This window comes from Aythya fuligula, chromosome 10 (genome assembly GCF_009819795.1).
Source record: "Aythya fuligula isolate bAytFul2 chromosome 10, bAytFul2.pri, whole genome shotgun sequence".
NCBI lineage: Eukaryota > Metazoa > Chordata > Aves > Anseriformes > Anatidae > Aythya > Aythya fuligula.
This window is the reverse complement of record NC_045568.1, coordinates 4,112,354-4,140,346: the sequence shown is the minus strand read 5'-3', so window position 1 is coordinate 4,140,346 and position 27,993 is coordinate 4,112,354. Positions and strand designations below refer to the sequence as shown.

Below are 27,993 nucleotides of genomic sequence, written 5' to 3'. Positions count from 1 at the left end.
AAGCTTAAAGATGAAAATAAAATAAAAAAATAATCACCTTCCAGGAAAAACATATTTCAATCTGAATCTCAACTGCTTTTATTTACCATCAAAAGAAACAGACATAAATCTAATGAGATAATTTGAGAATTAAATAAAATTTATTTATCCTCTTTATATGAAGTTGGTTTTAGTTTTATTTTACACAGATACAGCTGGTTACATTTGGTAAACTCATGAAAAAGTTACTTTTAAGGTGTCAAATACTTGAGTTACAGAAAATTAGTTGCTGTTTATTTTACATTCATCAGTAATTTGCTGTCAGTGAAGTAATCAGAATGTCCTGTCCAGTGGATGTGAACAGGTATAGGCTCTCTTTTCCAGCACATGCTTTGCAGCTTTTTTAATACAGTCATCCAGATTTTCCTCTGCATCTAAGGAAAAGCAAAAGGAAAGATAACTTAAGTACAGTATACTGCTTTTCTAATTTTCTTTTAAAAAGGATTTTAGGAGACAAGTATCTAAACTTCAGTGGCAGAAAATTTCAGCATCTTCTAAAAAGATTCTGATTATCGCAGACTGAATCTTTCACAGTACAAGTATCTAAATGGTTATCTAGAGACGAATAGGTCAAATACCTGATTGTTAGGTAATGTATTCTTTACAGGAGAATTTGTTACTGATAGATCCTGTTTTCCTCCTCGCTGTGGAAAATTCTGTTAGTCATATCAAAAATACCCACTTTTGCTTAGATAAAAAGCTGTAAGAGCACAAAAAATACTTTATATATTTTATAGAGCTTACATTTTTGTAATTGAGCCATGGTGTAATTATTCTTGAAATATGCTTCTGTGCAGAAGATATTTGTAAGCAGCACCTGAGAAAGAGCAGCAAAACTCAATTAAAAACTACTAAATGAACAAACTTATGCAGTAAAAATATTTTAGCTTCTGAATCTTTGGTTTTGTATCTCTGATATGCAGCCCTGTAAGATAATAATTTATGCTTAGTTGTTATTTATTTCCCACAGCTACTGAGTCTCAGAGTTGGGATGACCTCACTCAAAACTGATGAAAAGACACGTGGTAGTAAATCCAGAAGGGGCACATGCACACAAAATCTGAAGTAAGTCTCCAGACCACTGAAGACTGAGGTTTAATCGGTCTGATTTTTTTTTCACACTTAATTGTAGCAAATGTACTTGTCATGTAGCAGAATTGTTAACATGAGATTTTAAATGATCTACCCTAATCACCTGCTGTCAAACTCTTTCCCTTTACTTTCAAGACATTTAGTGACAAAATACTGTTGTTGTTATACATTATTACTAATGATAAAGCATTTTTAGAAAGCATTTTGGAAGAACAGCATGGTATTAGCAGGTTTAAGAGAACATGCAAATTCAGAATTCATTCATCGATGTATGTTAAAATATTTTAAATACTTGGACAACATTACAGCTCACATGACAGGTAATTGGCGTCGTTACTGCACTCTTGCACCGATTAGTTTTGAAACAAATTGGTACAATATCAGGTTTAAAGGAGAGTTTGCTGCAATAGATACAAATTCCTAACATACAGTGTGTAGTTTTAGTGTAATGAAAGCTATTTGTCACTGCAATTTTGCAAAGTCTGAGTCATTATCATGCACTGTCTGATAGTTTAGTACACTTTTAGAACAGCATTGTGCTTGTGCAGCAAAGAAGGCAACAAGCATCTTTCAGAGTTGAGGGGAAAGTTGGCTAGTCAAGACAAAGCAGCTGGTTAGAGACTTGTAAAATGTATGCAGGCTGTAACGTTTCAAGGCAAGGTCTGAAGATACGCAGTGCCTCTTACAACAAAAAATATAACGAGGCAGAATAGCAATAAATTCTGTTTTGTTACGGTAGATGATGCACGGAGTGTAGCTGATAAATGGGTATGACTGCTATTAAAGTACACTTACTTCATGGTCGTGATTTCTCAGGCCAATACTGATAGACCGGCTGGCTCTGGATATAGTTGCTGTCATTGCATATAGATTAATAACTACATCTGCCACTCTCTTCAGAACCAACTGCTCATCCACTATTGTCTATAAGAATAAAAATGATTAACTTGCAGACTTCAATCAAATCATTTTTTCCATAGTTTGTATTTATGTTCATCCTTATTTAGTATAGACAGGTAAGTTGTTACATTGATTTTCTACCCCTACGAAGTCAGTAATTTACAAATTAACTATGTTCTACCTTTTACAGCCTTTGCAGCTAGCAGTAAAATTGTTGTGTCTTGAAACCATTTTGTTAAACACCAAAATCACTGAAATTCAAGTACCAAAATATGAAGTCTACTCAAAAAAAAAAAAAATCTGTCCATGCTCCACGGTGTAGTCTGATAAGCATTCTCAAAACACTCAAAAATCCAGGGTATCCTAAGTTTGGCTTCTCCTATTTAACTAAACCACTTTGAATGGCATAATTATAGATTCGCGTGCTCTAGAATATTAATGAATAAGCATAATTCAAATTGTGCTGGTATAGCTCTTCATTTGGGAAAGTGGAAATGGCTTCCACTGACTGCTTGCATACAACAAAGTACTTAAAGTACTTAAATAGTCACTGCAGCAGGCAGGATTTGTGGCAACAGAGATAGAAGAAAACAGCTAATTCACAGAGACTTTTTTTTAAACAAAACAAAAACAAGGTAAATTGTCCATTACAGAATTTCAGTATTTTTTTTAATAGTCAATGGAAACCAGGTGTGTAAAGGAAATCCTATCCCATGTCATATCAACACAGTCCAGTCTAGATTCTAGTGAGGCCAACGTGGTTGAAGAAAAACTCAAAGATACAACTTGAAGATAACAGAAAAAAAAAACTACTGATACCTTGCCAAACCTACTTAGTAGGCCTCTCACTGTATTTCCAAAATAATAAACGTTTTCCTCGAGTTTCTTGCCACTTTCCTATAAAACAGAATATACGTATTTAAGATATTCCACACATTTAAACAATTTCATCAGGTTAAAAGACAAACAAAAAACCAAATCCAACTATAAAAAGGGACGTTTCCCAACAAGCATACATGGCAAAGCACATACTGGAAAGTATGAGCTTCTCCTATGCTGCCCAGCCCATAAACCAAAATCTTGACGTGGATGAGCCTACCTGCTGCATGAGGAAGTAGTTACTCTGCCTGCACAGTGATCAGAACAAAGGAATAAAGGAATCTGAGCAACCAACAGGCAATGCAATGCTGAAGAAATCCCTAGATGTGTGTGCCCCAACACAAGAAAGACACCTTTCCCCTCAAACATGGAAGTTCAATTTTCTGCTAAAGGTAATGATGCCAACTTCTAGTCAGTGACTAGAATTTCCATTTAAGTCGATCTTAAATCATTTGGTATCTTCTCACCTACAAAGGAGAGAAAGTTTGCCTATGTACATAAAAGGAATGGGATTAAAAAATATTGAATCTTTTCTGAGGAGAAAACCACTGCTTAGCTGCATTTGTGTTATCTTGAAAGCCAAAACCAGCCAGAATTTTCTCTTGGCAAGTACTGTGTTCTTAATATTCACCCCACTGAAAGCCAGTTAAAGCACCTTTCTTTTGCTATAAAACAGGCATTTAAAATGTTCTGGCTTTTACTTCAGTAACTTTTCAATACAGTCTTCTTTATGCTTATGCAAATAATAATCCGACAGATATCTTCCACGTGTTCTGCACAACAACCCTAATTCTCATTTTACATGCTGCAGGTCACAAAAGCCCTGAAAATGAAGGTTATGTGGTACTATTGGATGAATTCATCAGTATTTTCAAATTCTGGTCGTAAGGAGTTAGAAAAAAATTCCAGTGTCGTATCTGGCTTTTATTAATACTTAAATGTAATTAATTCATTATGATGATTCTTGTAATCTGAACATAAGTATGTGGGTTTGAGGTATTCAGAAGAAGTTCCAATCTAGCGTATCAGGTAGGTCAGCATCACTATAGTTAAACTAACTGACACGTGTACACTGGAGGCATTGCAGAACACGGTGTATTTACCCGAAGGAGTATGCTGTTGAGCTTCCTTATGTGCACAGAATACTACTAGCAAATCCTAGCAAATCCTCTTACCTGTGTGCCTGAAATAGCTGACCTAGAGGACACGTATATTGCAAAATACCATTTTGTTACGGTTCTTCAGAACACTAAAAACATCATAGGAAGAACACACCTTATACTTTTTTTCTAACAAAAGAAACAGAAGTACCTTTTTACTTCTCTGCCCTAAGAATTGATTACGCAAGTATATATGTAGTTCACCAAAACTGTATTACTATTAAACAGGAAAAGAAAGAAGCAGCTTTGTATCTTGTAACTGAGCTTATTATGTACAGCAGCAATCAACCATTACAAGGAATGACTTCAATACTGTGAAGGGTCAACTTATATAAATTACTTAAAATAGATCTAAACCTGGATTTGGTATAAATAGAGTTATAACATTCAAATCGTCATCCCTGAAATAATGTAAAAATCTGCTTAAGTTTGTAAATCTCACGTAAGCATATACCTTGTCTTGCATAAACAGGCTACAAAGTTGTGACAAGCAGCAAAGGGAATCAAATATGAAAGACCAGTGCCTGGCTCTTATCAAGGAGTGTTGTGTTCCTGCCTCTCCCACCCCTTTACCTGGAGGCTGGGATGCACCAGGCCACGGTCACCAGCTAGCCCAAAGTCCACTTTTCTACCCATCGAGTCCCGTAGTTTGTTTAGAAACTCCTCGAGCGCCACTCCTACATTTCCTTTCTTGATTTCTCTAAAATGTTGGGTAAACAACAGCTGTTAAAATATATTTGCTGGTTTGCAAGGGAAGTTTCAGGTGGTTCAGATAACCAATTGAAATTTTAAAGACATTACCAAAACATCTACAGTTTATCTAGCATGATGTCGTTTGGTCTATTTTACCATGAAGTCTGGAGAACAACTATACAGCCTTAAAAGTATACAACATGGCTCACACCCAGTTCCTTTCAACAGTACAATAAATTAGAGAGAGACCAGTATATACACTCGAGAGGTATGCTATAGCTGCCTTTCCAGTAACACTTCCTTATAAAATCTTAAGTCATGCAATTTTAATTACTGGTCTTGTAAGGAAGTATTTTATACAAGCTGGCCTTAGAAGGTAAGACACAATTGGCCAAGATTCCTAAACACATAAAACATTGTCAATTACAGAGAAAAAAAAAAAGACCCCTATGCATTGAACTGCCTTTAGACAATATATTTAGGAATACAGCAGTTTTTTTCCTACAGTTTCCCCCTTATCTATGGCTTAACAATTATCAGTCTAAGTCAATAAAAACTATTAGCAATAAAAAAGAACATACTTAATTTTTTCAGTTAAGATTTTGCCTGCATATTGCATACCCGTCAAAGCAATATACAGTCGCAGAATTTCATTTGTGCCCTGTAAGAAAACATAATACATACTGAAATCAGTATCAAGTACAAAATATTTTTAGTATTTCAAAAAAAATAGATATGCTGTGCTAATATTTTTATGCATATTTTTGTTTCAAAATTGCTTTCAGTAAATAACTTACATGCTCTGCTTTTCCTTGAGGTTAGAGGAGGTATGGCTGCAGAGGGCATAGACACTGGAAGCAGGCAACAAAAACTAAACACTTTTGTTTGTTTGTTTGTTTGTTTGTTTAGGACTATGTACAGTCTTAAAGAGAGGTTCTTTTGTTAACCACTTACTTACCTAAGGCTTACAATATTAATGAACATTTTCTGAACATTTTCCAAGCAGGTCTGCTGGCCTGTCTTCCTTTTCTAATGTTCCATTGTTTTAGTTAATACCAAAAAGTACTCTTCCTCCATCCATACATGCTTACTGTCCTTTCTGTTTTAGCTTGGTTATAAAATGCTGATTTCATTTAGTTGTGAAGATGTCGATCCTCTCACTATTACACACACATATGTAAAAACAGAAAAGAAACCAGACTAAATGTGTTTTGATGAAAAAATAAGTTCTGGATTGTTCCAGTAAAGGAACACTTATATGTTCTGTAACTGTAAAACTGCTCAACATGCCTGCTTGGAAAACAAAAGCAAACCAGAAAATAAAGATGAGACTGTACAAATTTGATGTTCTGGAATCCATTATTACACATGGCTGAAAAATAACTTCACAGAACTATTGGGATTAGTATGAAAATGAGATGAATTACAGGAATTCTAGTGCTTTTGGTTTTATTTTTAACCAAGCCTTCCTATAGCCTGTCCAGTATGAAAGGTCTTCTCTACTTCAACAGGTCTAAAAGGTGCTGCTTATTTCTGGTTTTACTATTCAGAATATCCGTCAAAACTGTATTAACTCCCCCACGATATAGGATGATGATGCTCCAGGTTGGCTGGTTTTGCTCTTCAATTAATAATGAAATTGACTCTTCCTTGCTGTGTGAGATAAACATGCAAACACTTGCTAGTGTCGGTTCCTAGAGAAGCTCACACTTTGTGGTTAATCTATAAAATCCATCATATCTTAGTTTATTATAGGATAATATTATCTCCTAAGAAAAATTAGCTCTTCAGTGTTATTCAAACTATAGCAGACTTCACAACTAACTAAACGAAGACCTATTTAAGTGAGTACTCTGCTGGATTTGTTTCACCTCAGGTTCACAGAAGGTGAGCAAGTTAATTTCAATTTATGGTAGAACAGTATATTCATACTTGCCTCAAAAATCAGCAGTATCCTTGTGTCTCTGAGAAAGCGTTCGTAGGGGTAATCTTTCATATAGCCAAGGCCTCCGAGTATTTGCAGTGCTTCACTTACGCAAGCCCAAGCACCTTCAGAGCTGAACACCTGTTGTTGAACAGTATTTTAATCACCATGTTTCACACAGTACACGCAGACGACATAGCTTTGTTACTGTGCCACAAGTTAGACCTTTGGAAGGACTGTGACATTACTGCAACGTCCCCACACCGTAAGGGACCATCACTGGGGGATGAACATCTGTGAGCTCTTTTCAAGGCTGCTTTGCCAGCCAGCAGCATCTGTCCCCTGGCTGACACTGCAGAAATCCCTTAAACAGTGGTGCTCCATCAGAGTGGGCCTACCTCACTCTGTATTTTGCAACTGATTCTGGGTTCAAACCAGGACTGAAACTCCTTAGCCAGGTCTGCAGCTGGAAACAAAACTGTTAGCACTATTTCCAGCAGCGTGACACTGCATAAAAACAGCACTCAAGAGGACTGCAATATACCAAACCTGTTGTATTCAGGTTTTATTTTCTGTATAGTGACACAAGCTTTGAATCTGAGGTAATCTATAATGTGGGGGAAATGAAAACTAATGTCTTTTTTTAGTTCTTAAATCTAGCTGAAGTGTCTGTATTTATGTCTGTAAGAAATACCCGAGCCTCTAAGCAATTTGTAATGTAGACTGCAAAACAGGAAAGGTGTTAGTCTGCATTAGCTTAAAGCCATAGGCAAGTTTTTCAATAACATTACCTTGACCATGGCTGCCTCCACAGAGCAATCTGGAAACCCTGGCCTGTCCATCATTCCTGCAGTGAGGTAAGCCATACTCTCCATTACGTATGCTTTCACAGCCATAAAACAAAACTTCTCCTGTCAAATAGTGGTGAGAGGGTTTATACATTGATTCAGATGCAGAAATGCATAGCTAAGTCTGCAATAACTTTGAAACTGAAGAGTATAACTGCAGTTTTTATACGTTTAATAAAATAATGTTTAATAAAAAGTGCTACTGCAAAACAATCAGGACAATGCTTAAAAAAATACTTTGCATGTTTATCATTCAATTAAAATCATTTAAAAGATCAGCATACAGAAGTCTGCACTAAAACATATATCAATTCAATACCTCCAGCAATTTTTTAAACCAGTACAGCCAAAAGAACCTCAACATAATCTACATCCTAGCACTAGTCAAAACAAAGCACAGACATTTAGGTTTTCTTTTTTTTTTTTTAATTACCTGAATTAATCCAAATTCACTCAGTTTCTTATTGAATTGTTTCCTGGTACACGCATACTCTGCTGTCATTTCTTTAAAAAGAAAATTAAAAAAAATCCATCTCAGAACAGCACAACTGTTACTGTGACATCTCATGCCTGCTGTACATAGTGTTCTATGGCCTGACCAACCCCTACTGCTTCAGCAATGTGAAAAGCACCCTGAGAATGACAGTGCTGCTCAAGTCTGGGAATACTGTGCCAAAGGCTTTACAACACGAGTCTAAGGTGTAAACCTGTATTCTTGTGGGAAGCATGTTTTAGTGCTAATAATTTGCTTTTTTGTGAGAGACGCCTGTTAGTATTTTGGGTAACTGTTGGTATAAGACAATTTTATTACCTGTTACTGTATGCAAGCTTTGAGCCAATTTGAAGTTTTAAAGGACTCTATAGGATCTAAAAGCAGCACTACATACGCTGTTCACTTATTGAGAATACATGTGTTTTACTGCAGAATGAATTTAACAGAGGCAAGAGCTTTACAATGTATCAACTGAAATCTTCAGTGTTTTACAGGTTTTTAATCACGTTTAACAAGAAAATCTAGTATTTTAAAGATGTCAAAGCATGTTATGACTAACAGTGATGTTATAATCAAGACTAGTGTTACTATTTTGAATGAACACTGTTAAATACCTTATGAAAATCAGTTGTTCTCTCTCTCTCTTTTTTTTTTTTTTTTTTTTTTTTTTGCATAGCATCCAGCAATCCAAAACACCCAATTCACCTACCTATCAATTTTTTAATCATTCCAGCAGAGGCACTGCCCATGCTAAATCTTCCACTGTTTAGGATATTCATGGCAACCTGTGAAAAAAAATGAACATTTTTTTTAGGCTGTGTTGTTTCCACAAAACTTTTACTGCTGTCTAGCTTCATGTTTTTAGTGCTTTTCCTGGATTTCATTCATCACTGGATTACATTTCCTATCCTGTGAAACCAGCCCTGATTCTAGTCAGTGCAGCATTCAGCATCCCAACAGAAATGCTTTAGAACTAAGCATTTAAGACAATCTACTACATCCAATTCATACCTGAAGTAGTTTCCTGGTACTGATGATCCACTGAATCCTTACTCGGTTCTATCTCTACATCCAACAGTCCCACCTTAGTCTTACTCTTATCTATGCCAGCCATACGTGGACAGACTGTAACAGCCATCGAAAAAGCTAGTAAAACTAACTCATTCTTTTCAAATAGTAATCTTGGAGCAAAATAAAGAACCTCCTACCTACAGAAAGCAGAATTTTGGTGAAATAAGATGCTTGGGTACATTCAAATGACATTTTTGGATATATGTCTGTATGCTTGTTTTAAACAATCATTCACCATCAAAATTCTGCTGAGTCTTCCAGCAACATACACGAAAAGGGAATGAGAGCGAAAGGTGTACAAATACAGCTCCACAGTGCACACAAATAGATTTTTAAGTTTAGTGTTGCTGTTTTTTTTTTTTTTTAACAAAGAAAACATGGGTGACCTAGTTCAAAGAGAACTTAAGAGTCTTCGAAGAGTCTTAAGGACTCCAGCGAAAAGTCACTGTTCCTACCTCTCAACTTGTGGTAATTCCATGGAGAACAAACTGTTAAAATTACCTTTTCATATGTTTATTACATCAAAGGAAATTATTCTATTTAGTATTTCAATCTGGAGCTGCCTGCTATTGAAGGCGTAGGAAAACTCAGGACCATTAAGAACAGCTTTGCAACTCATACTTGGAGAAAGGTTACAACAGCAAAGTGAACAGTGTTAAGAAATGCTTCGCATTTCTGTGGTGCAATGCGGAGGAACCAGTGCCAGCCTTCCAGTGACCTCCCAGTTTTTCTTGTGCTATAATCTGATCCTGGGAAACCACCTGACAGGTCTGGACTTTGCTCAAACCATTTCCTGCTACAGTCTTTTCTCTCCTTTTCTACACAGTCCACAATTCTGGTTGTAGAAATAGAGAAGAGTTTAGTTCAGAAGTTCTGTTGAAAAAAATCCTCCCTTTTCAGAAGAGAACAGTATGTTTCCTATACCATGAAAAGCATCTTAAAAAGCCAAGCAAATAACAGAATCTGCTTTACAATTTTATCAAGAAATAAATATGAACCTGAACTTACGGCACGCTCATGCGCTATGTTCTGGTGAAACCAGCTAATACAAAGCACATAAGGTAAACTGGGAAGTCTTTCCCCCGGTGTTCTTCAGCTTGGCAGTGTTGATACTACCCATAAGGAAACTTCAGTACAGTTCAGAAAGAATAGATTTCCTTCAGACTTTTAAAAATTATTATTTCCTGCTTACCTTAAATCCTCCTCCTACTTCTCCAATTACATTCTCTATAGGCACTTTTGTATTTTCAAAATGTACTTCACAGGCTGAAACACAGAGTAAATTGCTGTTCAATTATGATGTAAAAATATTTAAAATACATTCTGGAACATAACTGACTTTTATAACAACAACAAAAAAAAGTTTTCCTAATGCACTGTGAATGACAGAATTATGGTAACTTCCAAAGGAGTTGAGATTTGGGAAAAGACTGTGGTTTACATCAATTACTGATGTGAAATATTCAAAATACAATTAATGCACATTGTATAAACAGAGAACTGCAGTTTTGACTTTTATGGAATTGATACAGCAATCAAGTTCAAATGATAGATTGTGAAAAACTGCAATCATCTGTAAGAGAAAACTTAATTCTAAATTAAAGCTACGTGGTTGCTTCATCTTCTGAGTTATTTCTTCTACTGCATGAAAGTGCAGCTTCAGGTGTCCATAAATACAGATTTATTAATTCAGAGCTGGCATTAGGAAGGACTCCGAAGAAAAGCTAGGTAAAGAAACATGAAACTTATATGGAAAAGACTAATTTGCCTTTGAAATCAGATAACCTAAAGAAATTAAAACATTAAAATATTAAAACAATTTCTATTAACAATTTTAAATGATTCTTACTATTGGATCCTCGAATGCCTAGCTTATCCTCAGGCTTCCCATGTGTGACTCCGCCAAAATCTCGCTCTACGATGAAAGCAGTAATTTTATCTTTTACTTGTCCATCTTTATCAACAACCTCTGTCCTAGCAAATACTGTGAAAACACTCGCAAGGCCACCGTTTGATATCCAAACCTGTTTTGTGAGAAAAAAGAAAAATATTTGTTCTGATTTTGTAACCACTGTTCTCAAGTGGTTAAAAAAGAGGTTCAATTAAACTAAGATCTGGTGCATTTTCACAAAAGCTTGTGCATCCTGTCACTTGTGCATGCGAGGGGTACAAGGGCCTCTACATCCACTGCCCAATATAATTTCACCTTTGATGAAAAATACTACAAAGCAGGCCACAGGTTGCATCTCTTCACATCATAGACAAGTATATCAATAACAGATCAAGTCCTCAGGAGTATCAAACAGTGTTGTATCCAGTACATTGTGTATCTTCAAGAGCGTATTCTGACAGTTGCTTTTAGCAAGGATGTTCCAAGCAGCACTGTCAACTTTCCTTTCAAAAATACCTAGGAAATCTAGCATGATGAAAAATGAAAAGAGGGGAAAACATTGTTTCAGGTTTCTCTTCACCTGTGCTGCCGCAGATGAGAGCTAAGTAACCCTCCCTAAAAACCTGCACACTCTGACCTGGGGATAACAGAGAAGGAACTTAAGAGGATCTTTTCCTATCTTGCTCACCAGGCGTTCCATCAAAGTCATTCCCTGAGCAGTGTATTTTTCTTTTCTGTTTGGTCCTAAACCAACGAGCTGTCTTTTTAACATGGTCATCCTTCTCTAGTTTGGAAATCCCAAAAGCCTGACGCAGTTACCAAGCTAGAGTCTTACCTAGTAAAACTAATGAATTATAATGCTGCAAAAGACAAAAGTGCTTTCTATAAGCTTGTAACAGAAGAACCGTAGTACTTCCACTCTGTGAGTGGATACCTTGGAGCCATTTAGTAAGAAGTGCTTCCCATCTTCGCTGAGAGTTGCTCTTGTCTGGATGGATGCAGCATCACTTCCACTAAAAGCCAAACAAGTGTTTGGTTAGTGTTTAAAGAAAGAATTATGCTCTAAAAAACAGAACTATATTTTTTCCCTCTTCCCATCCTTTAAAAAAAGAGTCTTCACAGTTGCATTAAAAAGTACTATAAAAATTTTAGTTCTTTAGTAATAAGGAAACTTATTAGATTCAATAGTTCTGATGAAATCTACTTAAATTACCCTGCAGGGCCTTTTTTCTGCTGATTAACATGTATGTTATCAATGTTATGACCTGACCCAAGTGTTCAGAATGCCATACAAGTAACTCTGTTGAGCTACACTTGGCGCTATTTGACCATACACCGAATGTTATCCTAAATCACAATCAAGTTTAAAACTCTACTCTAGTTGTATATCTTAAGGGAAAAAAGGTTCAACAGAAATTAAAAATAAACGAACCTGTGACAGTATTTATCAGTGAGCATTTGGGCACATCACATACTTTCCATGGGAGCAGAATTAGATGTTCAATTACAACAAAGCAATTAAAGTTTATGTTCTGTGATTGAAAGTTCAAGCACTCTCTTCAATCATCACCTTATTACATAACTAAGTGCATAATTATCTCCCCCTTGAAGCAAGTTTCCTCTTGCACAAATTAAAATGCCACAATGGCTCACTTTGGGCTTTCAGCTGAAGACAGTTGCTGAGTTCTTGGCACACCAAGATCTCGCCTGATTCTCTAATAGGGCCAGAGTTCTAAAATTCAGCTCTAAAAACAACTGTTTCTGTGTGCTACAACTAGCACCTAGGGAGATATGGCATAAAGTATCCTTTTAATTTATATTCAGCAATGCCAGAAATTAAGTGGATGGATAGCTGAGATGGGAACAACTGTGAAAATTAATGCAGCTAAAATCAAACACCAGTTAGTGAATTCATGAACACTGCCATGAGCACAATGCGTGATTTTAAAGATAGCTATTGACATATACACTGAGGACACAGGCGCAAAACAGTAAATATTTAATGCAGTAACCAAACAACCAATGCAACAAAGACAATAAAAAATACCATTTTAGTACTGGCTTTCTGACGCACCCTTTTAATTAATTAATTAATTTATATATTTTTACAAATTTGCCATAATTATAAAATCAGTACCTTCCAGGTTCAGTGAGACAAAAAGCTGCAATGTGCTCCCCAGATGCCAGTTTCGGCAGGTACTTTGCTTTCTGTTCATCAGTGCCAGCAATGAGAATCCCCTAAACAATTAATAGAAAACTTTTCAGCATTGAACTGTGTGAAAGGAAGCCGACAAACTTTGAGAAGTTCAGGAAGCTTAATTTGCAAATTATATGGTAATACAAGGTAATATTTAAAGAGTTTAAGAAACAATTATTATTTTTATATATATATATATATATAATATATATATATTATATAATGTATATATAGTTATTTATATATATAGACAATGTTTTAATTTGTATATATAATATATATAACATATTTATATAATCCTATATATATAACAATATTTATTATTATTATTTAACTGACTTTAAAATATGTCAAAGTTATCTATTGTTAAGACTGCCTTCCAGGGGAGGTGTCACTATACTTATGCTGTAAATGAAGATTTAATTGTTGCTTGGAAAGGCACAAGCACTGAGACAGTGTTCCATAATTTGTTATACCTTCATTATGACTTTATGTGAATCAAGAGCATCAATTTTAAAAGCTCTTAATTGGAGAACAGAACACATGATTTGCCTAATTTCTCAATTATTTCATTATAAAGGCATTCAACTTTTTTTTTTTTCCTGAGTGTACTTATTTTAATTATCTCTGATTGTACAGAGCTGTATTTACTTTCTAAACAGGGGACTTCTTATGATTAAATAGCTAAGATACAAGTGCTCAGCATATTTAGGAAGGATTAACCACAACTGACCCAAACTGGCCACAGCAAGAGGAACAGTCGTCACAGCTTACACTACAGTCCTCATTAGAACACTTTACAGATCAGGTCAGCTCAGTATCCCCCTTCTACAGATGGGGAAGCAAAGTGAGGAATAAACACTTGATGTTAATTAACATTATCCACTCAATTCCAAGAATAATGTTTTTGTTATTATAAAGACCTTTGTGCTATTTCAAGCTTCAGAATACTACTACCCAGCCACCATAAAGTTGTTACGAGTTAGATTCCTCAGGCTATATTATAAAGAAAAATAGTTTAAAATTCATGTGTTGGCTACAACACATTGATCTTGGATATGTTTTCATCTCTTACCCCCCATAATATAATATGCAGCCTCATTCAGCTGGAAAAAGTTGCACCCTTCTGAATTCTCTGCATGACTGCACCACCTTCCTGTAATTTTAGCCCTACTACTGATATTTTACTGTTTTCCATATTTCTTCCAGCTGTTTTTATCAAGCTGGCTCAATTTACAGAACTTGGGACCATTTAATTCTTATTTATTATTAGTCACAACACTCTCACCCTGTACTTAACCAAACTTCACCTCACCTTCTCTATGGCAGATGCAAAGAACTACTTGACATAAAAGAACTCTACCTTCAGCCCAATAGCTTGGTGAGCTGCCAGTGTAACTGCGATGGATCCATCTAGAGAAGTGATTTCTCCCAAGCGTGCATACATGGTATTTGATAGGCCAAGACCACCTGGAACAGATGTGTTTTGTTCTAAGCAGATACTTTAGGATTTAACTTGCCCCTTCCCACCCCAAAAACCCCTTTCAAGTACAGAAATATCAAAAATATAACTAGGGGATGTCTTAGCATAGACTACGTCCACAAAAAAGAACCACATTGCTGCAGTTGTGACAGGAAAACACATTTTAGAAACCGAGAGTTTTTTAATTCTTGAGTTGTGCTGAATTTAGTACTCATCAAAAAGCAGGTCTGTTTGTATTCAAGCACACATGTGTGCAACCATAGCAAACACGGCATAATCCAGCAAATGGTAGAAAACAAGCTTGTTTAAACACTCTGCACGTGAAAATGGTAAAAGACTTGGTGTAAAAATTGGTCTATTCTGAATTTCTGTGCTTCCAGCATAAACTAACGTTTTGTGACATCTTTGTGCGATCCTACAAACCCAGACAATTAACCCGTGTGCAGCCTCCCAGCTGCCCGGCTGTAGACCAAGCAGCAGAGGGAGCAGTGCTGGGCATGTCTCAGTCGGGGCAGGCTCTGGCAGCGACACAAAGACAAGCCCAGCAGCCAGGCTGCGCCCAGCTGCAGTGGAAACAGGGCAGAAAAAGACCCGGAACTGACATGGAACAGTTCCCCATGCAGACTTCCAAACAAGTACTAAAGTAGAATAAAATACAACACTTCAAAAGACATTTTTAATCAAAAAATGTGAGTATATCAAGAAACAAACTCAACCCCAGCACCACCTTTCCGTGATCTGCTGCTGCAAATACAGAGACTAATTGTAAGGAGCTTGAACAGAGCAGAAGGATAAATCAAAGTCACATGAGTCTAATGTTCAAGGACTTTCTGTTTTCAGCATTAGAAGTCCTGCTCCCCATAGTTTAAGACTATTGTATATATTACTGCTGAACAAACAATTCTGTGTAATCAAGAGAATCTTTTGTCCAGGTTAATAATTCTTTACTCGACAGCGGCAGAAGTCAGGATAATGAACAAGAGGGAGACAGAGCTCTGGAGCGAGTCCAGTGGAGGCTACAAAGATGATGACGGGCCTGGAGCATCTCTTACAAGGAGAGGCTGAGAGAGCTGGGCCTGGTTAGCCTGGAGAAGGCTGGGTGGGGACCTTAACAGTGTGTATCAATATCTGACACCTTATTTCAGCAGATGTCTCAATGGTGCTACTATTTTCTGCGTGTCAAATAAATAAAAAAGCAAAGCCTCCTCGCTGCCATTCATTCAAATCAGTGCTCCTTACACCCTCTTCTTTCACAGCACCCTTACATTAATTACAAGTCCCACTGTTACTTCTTTAAGAGAGCCATTATTACATGATTTACATTATTACGATTTACAAGAGCTCCATTTTCCCACTGAAGTTCTGCACTTTATAATGCTTCTAACAAATACACCACTACTACAACCCATTAGGAAGAATACCATTCCATGAACTATGTACGACTGAAGAGTTTTAAAACATGACAGGCACCACCAACAGAAGTACAGCAGATTTAAACAACAGAAAATGGGAAATAACTTCGTTAGCAGTGTATTAGTTATGGTGCAGTAAAAAAGTAGCTTTATTTAAATAACTGAAATCAGTGCAGCACAGCAACACTAGTTATGTTGCCTAATACAGTAAAACAACATATGAAAAAACGTTATGAAAAACAGGGTTTGGCTTTACAGAAAATAAATGCCGAGGTGTGTCTCCAGCTTTATGCAGTATTAGTGCAACTACCAACACAAATACATTGTTTCATACTATTCTCTTCAAAAATTAGGTGTCCTCCCCACTGAAACTAGTGTCTGCAGTTGGGCAAACACAGTTCTGAAGAGAACAACTCAGAAGACAAAGTTGTCTTCTTCAGAAGACAATATGACAATGCGAGGATCTTACTTTACATATTTCATATTAGGTTTTAGTTTCAGTCCCATTTTTAAAATGCATCAGAATAAGATTAGAATTTTCTTAAAAATGCCTTTGCAAGTTTAAGGGGTAATCCACTGAGTAACTCATGTCTTCGACCCCAATTTATACTATAATGTCCTTCAGGACATAAACTTTTTGTTCAGTACTGCACAAGAAGTTTTTATAGAAAAGCTGTACTTTGAATAAGTCATCATTGTACTTTTATACGTTTGTATGGTCAAACATTCCTATCTGTGAATGACAGCTGACAGCTTTGGCAGATCAGTTCCATGTTTGAACCTGGTGTAATTTTAGAAATCATCAGCTAGTACTGCAAGTCCCATAAAACATCACGCTACTCTGCTGCATCCAGAAAACAAACAGAAAGGAAAATGCTATGCGGAGGGGAATGTACAGCATCTAAATTTAGCTGTCTAACTTAGGTGCCTGAGCTAAGATTATCCACAGCTCCCTGAGGAGCCAGCTGACACCTGTCAGTGCCTGCATCTCTTTGTTCACCAGAGGGGAAGCCTGCGCTCCTGATGTGGACGTCCAGGCCAAATGACTACAGGCAGGATAGTGCGGACACATTTTGCAAGACACAAAAGATACAGATAGTTATTCTTTTTGATCACTTACTCACCATATTCCTCCGGAATCTGCATGCCAAAGAGGCCCAGGTCCCTCAATCCTTTTAAAGTTTCAGGCGGGATTTTTGCATCTTGATCAATCTTCTTGGAGTCCACTGCAGATACAGATGGTTTTACAATTTAAAAACCTTGTTTCTTAATGCAGAAAAAATCGCTGAGACTGCAGTGTTCTCAAATCGGAGCCCAGGTCACTGTGTCTCTGAGTGAGCAGCCCTGTGACCTCTAACCTAAATACCAGTTTGAGAGCCCAGAACTGAAGAACTGAAATAACCTATTGATAAAGGGGCTGCTGGAGCACCGCACCTCCCCACCGCTGTAATTACCCCGTAGTCTTACTAAAGCATCTTTAGTAAAAAGACACGGCGCTTGTTGCACCAGATACAGATGTACATCTCATCCCCAGCTTCACAAGAGTTGTTCTTTCTAGTGTTTGCTGTTGTTTCAACATCCCCTTGCAGTTTCAAGAGCCTCAAGCCCTAAACGAGCTTCTGTAGGATTACAAGTACGTCAGGTTGGTTGGGGCCCCAACCCGTCTGCCTCCCAGCAAGGTGAATTACCGACTTCCTGCACTCTGAACATGACCACTGAGGTAAGTCCTGAACACTCCACCCGAAGTCCCAACTCTGCTTCCAGAAAAAAAAAAGCATTTCCAGAACGCCTCGTCCTTCAGGAGAGGGGTGCTGCAAATTAACCTGAGCCCATCACTTTTCACAATGGCTGTTTTTTAGTCTATTCGTGAAATGAGCTGAAGATGTTAAGAAAAAACTAATTTGCCATGGAACCAACACTCAAGTGTCTCACCTCATGACACCAGGAAAGTCAGAAACAACTGGAAGGTCCCAGGCATATAGATTATGATATGGTGATGACAGATATGGGAAAAGGACTTGAAAATGGGAAAGATTTGATCATTACATCATTATCTCAAACGTTTCTATGTGCACAGCTTGTGGAGAGAATATGGCTGGTTCTGTTTGGTATTTCTAGGATTTTCTTCTGGAGCTATGCCAGGGTTAGGATTAAAAGAACAAAAGTATGTAAACAGACTAATTAAAAAAATTGTGTTCTTATGAGTTACTTAAATTCTTGAGGGATTACCAGAGCAGTTCTGTGTGGTGACAGCGAAAATATACAAGAATCATATTAGGCAGCCAGGGTAGGATGCTAGCTGCAGCAAAAGGACCAGAAGCCATCTTTCCAAAAAGTTCTCAAAAAGAAGTAACTCCTCAGGAGCAATAGCACATTGCTAAAGAAACTTACGTTCACCACAGTTAAATGATGCTGTCATGTCTGTATGAAATGCAACCGAGGGACGCAGCTAAGCATTCTGCTGCACTTCTGACTGAAGTTACTCAGAAAGAAAGATCATTAGGCTTTAGAATAACTGCTGGGATAAATCCCCTTATGCAATGCCAACCATATCAAGTTTGTAACTGGTTAGGGCTGCTCTCCTAACCTATTTTTATCCTGTACACATAAATTACCCTGAATAACTAAACAAAAATAGCAATGAAATCAAACAAAGATGAGCAATCCTCCCGTAAATATCATCTTTTTCACTCAATGAATGCTGTTCCCCCAAAAAATGTAATCTACATAAATTCTTAATTTACCATCAGTGAGCAATACTATGTTATTATTGTTAAAATGACCCATATCTCATAAATTGTCACCTGTGACAACCACTGGCTTCTTCATACTCCTGCAGTGTTTGGCAATCTTGACCTAGTAGCTTTGTCAGCAGGAGATCTGAGACAATACTGTTTAACTATCTCAGAAATTGCTGTTTGTAGAAAGCAATTTTCTACAACTGTTCTTGAATTGGCTCATCTATTGCAGCACTAATAGAAGAAACACCCTGCAACCCTATCTGGAATGCATACAGCTAATATGAGTTTTCCCAGGCAGAATCATTACTCGGTAGCTGAAAAACGATAAATACTTCTGATTTTTCGTAGCTTCTCAAAAATCCTCCATTTATCTCTACAAAGCTTTGTTGAGAACAGGTTCACTACAATACAAGTAAAAAGTTTCACAAAAGAAATACGATACAGTAAGTAGCAAATGGCGATAATACAACCAAGCTAAACAATTTCAAATCCTACCTCTTGTAATTCTTTCACTTCCCTTCTTGTTCTGTATTTTTGTTCATTTTCTTTTGTTTTCAAGATTTATTTATTCTCATCAGCATCCAAGGAGTCTATATGAAAAACCTATGAATCAACATGCCTATAGCATCACCAAGCACTATGACTGGCAACAAACGCATAAAACGACTTAAATTATACCAATAACACACAATTATAACTGCTATGCTTGAATCATTTTGCAGTCACTGAATCACTTGCACACATAAGAAACTAATATCTGTACCTTCCTCAGTGAAGAATTTTTCTACAGGTCCTACAAACTGGTTGATCTCCTGTAGTTCTTCATTGCTAATTTCTGGATAAGGGAAAACTTCTTCCTAAAATAACAGACATTAAAAAAATGCATGAATCATGCAACTGGAATTAAAGTCCGAGAACATATGCCTTTCAAATACTAGGTTCTAAAAACTGTGAAAATCTGGATTTGTGAGAAAGGTTCAAAAATGTTATCTGATGAAACGTACAGGATTCAACTACACTGCGCACCCAAACAAATTGGAAGCATTAGAGAGAAAATAAAGAGATTTTAAGGGCTACATGGATGCAAAAATCCTTTATTAACCACGAATTTTGTCGATATAATCCCATTTTGGACTGCGGGTCTGTGCCGCCTGGCATCGCCCCGTGCCACGAGCTCTCCGTGTTCCCCGTCCCGTTTTGAGGAGCAGCGGGGCTCACCCCGGCCCGGGCAGCGCCGGCCGCGTTCCCTCCCGGGGTTATGCCGGGTGCCACCACCAGGCCGGGCACACGCCGCCTGCTGTTCGCCCCCACCCCCACCGCCTCACCGGGCCCCGCGCGGCCCCGTCAGCCCCGGGCAGCGCGGGCCGGGCCGCGAGGGGATGGCGGCCGTTGGGCGGCCGTTGGGCGCGCGCCCCGCGCCCCTCGCCCCTCACCTTGCTGAGCGCGCCCCGGAACAGCTCCTTGGCGAAAGCGGCGCACGGCGCGGCGGTGCGCAGGGGGCGCGCGGCGGCGGGCACGCGCAGCGCGGAGCGCAGGGCGCGCAGCAGGACCCCGCTCATGGCCGCTACCCCGCGGCCTCCCCCCCAGCCGCGCCTCGCCTCACCCGCCCTGCCCGGCAGCCTCCGCGGGGCCGCGCGCGAAGGGGCGGGGCTCGTGCGCAGCCCGTGGGGCGGGAGGGGCCCGATCCGGGACACCGCCAGCAGCCCGCGGCCCCGCCCCGCCCCGCCCTCCCCGCTGACACAGGGTGGACGCCGTGACCGCAGTGACAGGACCCGGCTGGAAACGCTTCCTTGGAGCCCTTCAGAGGCTGTCTGCACCTCGTGGTCACCAGTGCATCGTCTCTGCCCTCAGCTTGTTTCCGGAAGAGACTTTCAGATACTCAGAATTTGAGAAACTGACATTTGGACATTGAACAAAAGAACGAGTGTTAAAGGCCCACACGAGACTAATGGAATTCACTTACTTATGACTTGAAAAATGTAAAAACCTGAATCCCATAATTCAAACAAATTGCCATTTCAGTTGCCTCCCAGATGCTGTACTGCAGCTCAGGAATAGCTCTGAGGGGACTGAGGGGGAGGGAAGAGGTAAGCATATATATAGTATAGACTATATACAATATAGTCTATACTATATACATATAGTATAGATACATATAGTATAGTATATATGCATATACATATAGTATAGACTATATATTGTGTATAGTCTATACTATATACACTATACTATATAGTATATATATAGTATATTTTATATATATATATTATATATATATTTAAATCTGTATGTAAGCACAGTGAGAATCCTCAAACCCGAAGCATTCACAAGCAGATGAGCAATCTGCCGGAGCCCTGTGCGCTAGCAGCCCGGCTAGAGCTGGAGGTGTCACCCAGGGACGTACTGCCGTGCGTCTGGCAAGAGGTAAGAAACATTTCACGCTGTTGGTGAGTCAGCCACACGCTGTCAAGTCCAAACACATACAGCACTCTGAGGATACAAACAAAGCTTTACCAAGAAGGGTTTTCCTCTCCAGGCTCCTGACTTCCATTAATTGTAAATATTAATTGGAGAGAAGATGCAAGTCCCTAGTGCTCATTTTGTTACAGCCTCTGAAAGCGTAATGTGACCTGTACCAACTACTTGTCTTTGTATGGAACATAGATACCTTATTTATGAGATGAGCTAGCCCCCTTTGCTAGCCCTCTGCTAAAGGGCTTCACAGCAATAGATAGGAAAGGCTACAGAAGTAGCTATTTCTGTATTTTCTGTAAATAGAAAGAGACCCTGCTTCTCTGTAAGATTACAAAACCTTCATGTTTTCATGGCTATGAATACAGGAGTGCCAACTACCAAAATCCTGAGCTTCTAGTCTCTGCATGTTAGGTTCTGGTTAAGTGAAATTGTCAAACTTCTTTCAGTACTGAAAGATGGAAAAGCAAGAGGCAATGTCTAGCCTTGTCAAAAAAAAAAAACAAAAAAAAAAGAAAAAAAAAAGGTGAGGAACGCTGAGATGGCTCCAGCACTATGCAATCAGGGTGGGGTGGTAACATGTTACTGTCTCTATAGGGTGCTTATATCTGCAGTTGTTTTCGGGCATGGATAGTAAGAGAGAAAAAGCTCTGCTGCTGCTTAGCCTCCTGGCACACGGGGTTAAGGGAGCAGGCACCTTCTTACCTTACCTCACTGAGGGAACCTGTACCAGGCAAACTGGCAGCAGGGTGAAATGAAGTGTTGAAGAGAGAATGCTGCCACATTAGTGCCACAACCCACTTCTAGATAAAGGTGGTGGTAGCTAAGACATCCTTCAGCAGGTCAGGAGAGGAGGTTTGGGTACAGTGACATTCTCCCCACACTAAATATGGTAAGGATGCAAGTGCGAAAACTAATAACAAAGATGAGGCCAGCCTCTACTGAGACAAGTCAGACTGGTTCTGGCCAGTACCGGTGGAGGTGATCCAGCAACATTAAAGGAAGGATAAACAAAGAGCACACTAACAGACTGCTTGAAGAATATGATCCAGAACATTGAAAACGTATCTAGGCAGTTGGGAAACAACAGAAAAAAAGAAGCCTCATTGAGAAGTTCAAAAGAACTGAAACATCTGAGTGTTCTACCCTTTGCATTCATTTGCTAAGTATGAGAATGGGACTGTGATCATATCCTAGAAGAAATACCTGTAAAGAATTTTTTTCTTCCAATTGCTGAACAAATCACAGCGGATGACAGCAGATCCACAGCATGAAACTAGAAGCCCTATCACTTGCAGACAGAGAATCCTTTTTGTTTCCGTACTGAGAAATCACATCAGTATTTGTATCACACCGCTTATTTTGTCCCATTCCTGCAATTCTTGCTAACACTCTGTGTACACACAATTGAAAGTGCCCTCCTGGCAGCTGCAGTTCTCTGCAACTCTCCATTAGACTAAATTCCATTATTCTGACTTATAAACATCTTCAAACTGCATTGAACTGCACAATATGCTGCTAAAACCCCTTTTCCCCCCCTTCTGATTTAGCAATGTGCCCAACATATTTCTCCTGCTTTTGTTTAAAACTCACCTCTGCTGTCTCTGCCACTCAGCCATTCATCCACATGTTCATATAATTTCAGCTTCCTTTGAAACTGCTAGACCACTCCTCACTATCACTACCTTCCTGGAACAGATAGCCACTCAGCTCTCCAGAACTCACGTTTTGTAAACAACATGATTGCCACAGTGATGTCCATTTCAGTCTATTCCATACAGAATTGCTTTCTTGAGAAGGAATTAACACAACAGATATACAGATCAGTAAATGAGTATCATGAAATTGCCCTACAATTTTATTTTCCTTTTTACTCTACCTTATTTTTCACTAACTACTTAAAAACTGGTATTAGATAATATAGTATTTAGGTACTTGAGAGGCGGATAATTTACTTACTGAAAAAGTGCCACTGTAGGTCTAAATTGCTTTACAAAAATATTTGTCAATCTTTGCAGTCCTGCCAGGAAAATAGATACAACTCTCTTAGTAGCCACTCCTCTCTTTATAAAATTGTTGTTTTCTCCTTTTCATCCAGACAGTATGAAAGTTTTTGCACTTGAAATTCATAATTGTCTTCCTTTTGGGGTGGGCATGTGATGATGTACTCATTGCATCATCTCTCCTGTCTCTGAATATTTTAAAGAAAGTTGGCTTACAAATTAAATCTTGGGAAAGGTGAGAGCAGAAACCAGTATTTCCACTTTGGTTCCCAGTCACTTGCTGTGGAAGTAATGCAAGTAATGAAATACAGATGTTAACACTGTCACTGCATAATACGTTTGTCCAGGTTAGCATGCATCCAGAATTACTGTACTGTGGCTATCATAAGAAGTACCTGAAAAAAGAAATAGATACATATCATTAATGAAAGGGATTCCTCACAAGTTACACTGGCACTTACAAGCAAATCACCGACTAGCTCTGTCATTTTAGGTTAAAATGAGGCATTAAATTATCTCATCTAAGAATTTTACTTTCTAAAGTACTTTGCTTCAAATAATGAAGAATTACAAAATTGTCTTTGCTGTCCAACTTTGAATACTCAGTACAAACTTTCCACTGGGCTACACTGTGGAGTCACCACTCAAAGATTTATCAAATGAGTTCTGCAGCACAATAGAAGCATCTCAAACTATGGCTATTGTGCCATTTTTTGGCACATTAAGGTCTGAGCTAGAGGCAGAGACAGTGTTACCAAAAAGATGAAAAACCAACATACAGGATGAAAATGTTAAATTAACGTGTTTTACAAACTTTTCTTCTCTGTTGTCAGAGAAGAGGGATATAAAGGAGTATCAGCCAATAACATGAAGTTAATGATCAATCAAGAGCATATGGTGAGCTTATGGAGGAGGAAGGTGCTCATAGGAATTGTACCCCCCTGCGTAAGCACAGTCCTGTCAAGGTCACGTATCCAGCGTTAGTCATGCTCCCTTGCTTCTCTTCTCACTCACCCCAGCACAGTATTTCCTTCCATACAGTCACAAATGCCACCATGCTCTCTCTCCTGTTCCCTTGCCTGACCTAGAGCTCAGCACGTGGCGCATGGGGACCTCGTGAGGGAGAGGGACCACTGGTTTGGACAGCTTTGGGAAATGATGTGCTCCTGCTCAGTGATCACGCGCATAGGAAAGGCTGCACATTTTCAGTACAGCTGGATCCGAATGTCTGAAAGTCAGATTGCTTCCTCATTAAAAACAATTTCATTATGGTAGTTAGGAAATTAATTAATTTCAAGCTTTGGCTTATTGTGATACCGTTGCTGAATAACCCAGAACACTTGCATAGTCCTTGCACTTTTTATTCCCCGAGACAAGAAAATAAAAAAGAAAAATGAAAAAAGAAATCACATTTCTTTGTCAAGCACATTAAGGTATTATTTTGTAGCAAAAATGAGAAGTTGTAGAGACAAAGCATTTTTCACTATGCATGCATAACATTTCATTAGTTAGAATGAATTTACTCTATTCATCTTATTAAAGGTGGATTAATTTTTTCTCTGCTCATTATACATATCTGTTTAAATTGCTGAGTTTAAATGTGAAGAAATAAATGAACACTGAAGTTGTGTTTGCCATTTTACAATGCACCTGATAAATTGTATGCTTGTGTGATTTATTTGAGCTGGCTGTGTCTTGTGAACCATGATGCTAATTTCACATCTCAGTTATTACAAAATGCTAAACAAAGGGGATCTTTTTTTCATAACATTTTATCCTAAAAGCACGCATTTATACATATGGCAAAAATAACAAATCTAAGCATTTGGAAGAGTGATGATTTCAAGTCAGCTTCACCCACACAACTTTCATTTAAATTAGATTTAGCATGCTACTTCAGGCAAAGATCTTAATTTAAGCATTACCTAACATTCACAATCAGTCTCATCCTGCAGTTGACTTAGTTTTACAAAGTAATTCAGGATTTGGCTGTAATTCTTGAAGGAAACAAAAATTAAGTCTACTAAAATATATCTAAAATAAATCGTTATTTCATCATTTGGGATTTTAGATGTTTCTATCAAATTTTATATCAACAAAGTATGGTGGCTAAAATCACTAAGAAGCTAGTAAACAATCTAAAAATCCAATATGCTTCCTTTTGGAAAAGGTGTATATAATACAGCTATAACACCAGTACAGATATATTGTTGCATGTTACGGTAAGAACAGTGTTTGTCTTATACAAATACGTTTGTCAGTACATACCCATGCTTAAACATAATTTATCACACAATTCTAGCAGCATCATAATTCTGACAGTCGTTTAAATAACTGTGGAAAAGACATTAAGTTGGCTTAAAGTGTTTTAAGCTCAGCCTAAAATGTTGAAGGATAAGCAACAGTGCCAATTACAACTAACGAAGATATTCAGGACATACTTACATTAAATTAATTGAAATAACATAAACCGCAGCTCCCAAATCTCACATGTGCATAGTTGATGAATTCAACATTAAGCAACTGTTTAACATATTCCAAATAAATATATGCTAAAATGTTACTACACCTGTTTTTATGAACTTTATGAATAAAAAAAACAACCATCGAGGCAAACTGGAAAAAAAGAAGTTAGAATTCACGATTCATCAGATTGTAAAGTCAACAAAAACCTGAAGAGACGCAGATAAAGCATAAATCTTCGCGTTAAAACATATAAAGATCTGTAGTTCATTTTCTTGTCATTTCAATATTGGATTTCTTTCTTTGAACTAAAATAACACATAAAATATCTGAAAGTTACCCCCTGCTAAAAAGATGCTGTCTAGAAGAGCTTGAAGTAGCTTCTTATTGCATGAAAATTCATTTATGTAATTAATGTATTATTGACAAATGCATACAAAGACAATGGACAAATATGGAACAATTTTTAGGAAAAGTTTTCAAACATTAGACTTCTGACTTGCAAAAGATGTGTTTCCCAATTACAAGTCATGACAAAAAACCTGGGTCTTTTCCTTATCTTAGGGTTACATTGGCCATCTTCAGTAAGAAGGCAATATAGGCGCTTTTTACTAGGTATGTATATACAAGTTTTATCAGAGATTCGAGGAAGGCAATTCCATCAAGATTTAAGACGAGCATCACAAACAAAGATATTAAAATTAAGAAAAAAATCACTGAGCATTAGACTATCACATGCTTAACCTACATTAATTCTTCTCTTCATAAGTTACCTAGCATTACTCCAACTGGTGCCCATCTATCCCACAAATGACAATTTATGCAGAGGTTTCTTTAGCTGTTTTACATTTTCTTCAATAGTGCCAGATTGTAAATGCTTTCACTCTTGTCTTAGTTTAGGTAGACATTATTTAGAGACATTATTTACATCCTACTTTTAAGACAGATCAGGAAATAAAGACAGATTATTTATAATAGCAATATTTAGAGGCTTTTAGAGATTAAAGAAGACAGAGTATTTGGCTTCTCCAAAGACAGATGTCTTAAAATTCTTAAAATCAGTTTCTAAAACAGGGATAGAAGGACCATTAAAGAACAGCACTGCAATTTTTTCTATTTCCAGTAACAGAATGCTTGTATGATAGCATCAGCTATCCTCCAGAGTGTCACACAGCTCAAGGAGATGACATGTTGGTAGTATCTAGTGATAAATGGGCACTTACCTATCAAAAAAAAATCATTGATCAAGATGTACACTCTGAAATAACAGCCATTCAGATATAGGTCATAGTTGACTATTCCCTCAAAACAATTCAAGAATCTCCTAAAATTCAGAGAAAAAATAAGCAAACATAATACTTAGTTTAAATTGACAGCTAACCATTAGTTTTAACTGAGACTTTAGACACACTGTAATCCACTTGAAATCTAGGAAATCAACAAAAGTAGTATAAAAACAATTGAAAATGTCACAGGTTATTACCTAAAGTAATTGCATAAGTGTAACATCAAATACTGTGAAGGCCACGTGAGGCAAATATGCCTCTGTAGTGGTGTAAATTAAGACACAGCAAACAAATACAAGTATGGGTACAACTGGCTAACACTTAACCAGTTACATCACTTACTGAAGTATGATGTTCCCTGCCAATGGGCGCGATGAATACTCTCAAAGTTCGATCCAAAGAATGTAGGTTACAATTACGAAATGAAAGACTGTATTCCTGGGAAGGACAAACTTGAAACACTTACGAGTCAGGGGAAGACAATCATCTTAACATGAACTCCTATGGAAATGTGATAGCCAAAACAATAATTGGATCAGTTTAACATGCTGGACAGCTCATATTTAAAAAGATTCAAAATCCGGTTAACGTTTTTCAATGTTAAAGTGTTTTGGTAAATATTACTAAATATTACCAAATTCCCAAGAACCACTTCTGTGTTCTCTCTCATTGTCTGCAGATCTAGGTGTTGTATTTATTACCCTTTATTGTTCTTTGGATCTAAATATATTTACAGCGTCACCAAAAGAAATCAAAACCTATTGAGAAGTGGTCACACTCTCCACAGTACTAACCATTATTTCCATCAACTTATCTTTAATTTGAGATGAAGACTGAAACATTGGCCCTTTTGAAGTGAGTAGCAGAAATTCCGATTGACTCCAGAAGGAATTTCCTTCAAGTCGGAAGAGCTGAAATTCTTGGATTACACAAAATGAGAAACAAA

General features: G+C 37.8%; 1 protein-coding gene across 1 annotated transcript; it reads right to left on the bottom strand.

Moving 5' to 3' along the window:
• Window positions 1-123: 123 nt before the first annotated feature.
• Window positions 124-20,426, bottom strand: ACAD9 (acyl-CoA dehydrogenase family member 9). The gene is made up of 18 exons (XM_032193865.1): window positions 20,257-20,426; window positions 19,587-19,680; window positions 17,207-17,308; window positions 14,551-14,657; window positions 13,128-13,228; window positions 11,925-12,003; window positions 10,949-11,123; window positions 10,292-10,365; window positions 8,738-8,813; window positions 7,969-8,039; window positions 7,479-7,598; window positions 6,700-6,828; window positions 5,345-5,424; window positions 4,644-4,770; window positions 2,851-2,928; window positions 1,927-2,055; window positions 784-856; window positions 124-413 (listed from the first exon to the last, which is right to left on the bottom strand). The coding sequence occupies exons 1-18, from the start codon at window positions 20,380-20,382 to the stop codon at window positions 313-315; spliced, it is 1,842 nt and encodes a 613-aa protein (XP_032049756.1). The 5' UTR covers window positions 20,383-20,426; the 3' UTR covers window positions 124-312.
• Window positions 20,427-27,993: the final 7,567 nt, after the last annotated feature.

What these genes read in the sequence shown, in the direction of transcription:
- ACAD9 (XM_032193865.1), bottom strand. Translation starts at nt 20,382, where the DNA reads ATGAGCGGGGTCCTGCTGCGCGCCCTGCGCTCCGCGCTGCGCGTGCCC. An exon ending in GCAGATTCCGGAGGAATATG is followed by an intron (nt 14,658 to 17,206) that starts GTGAGTAAGTGA and finishes CATCTGTTCCAG; the next exon opens with GTGGTCTTGGCCTATCAAAT. An exon ending in TCTTACTAAATGGCTCCAAG is followed by an intron (nt 11,124 to 11,924) that starts GTATCCACTCAC and finishes CTCACAAAACAG; the next exon opens with GTTTGGATATCAAACGGTGG.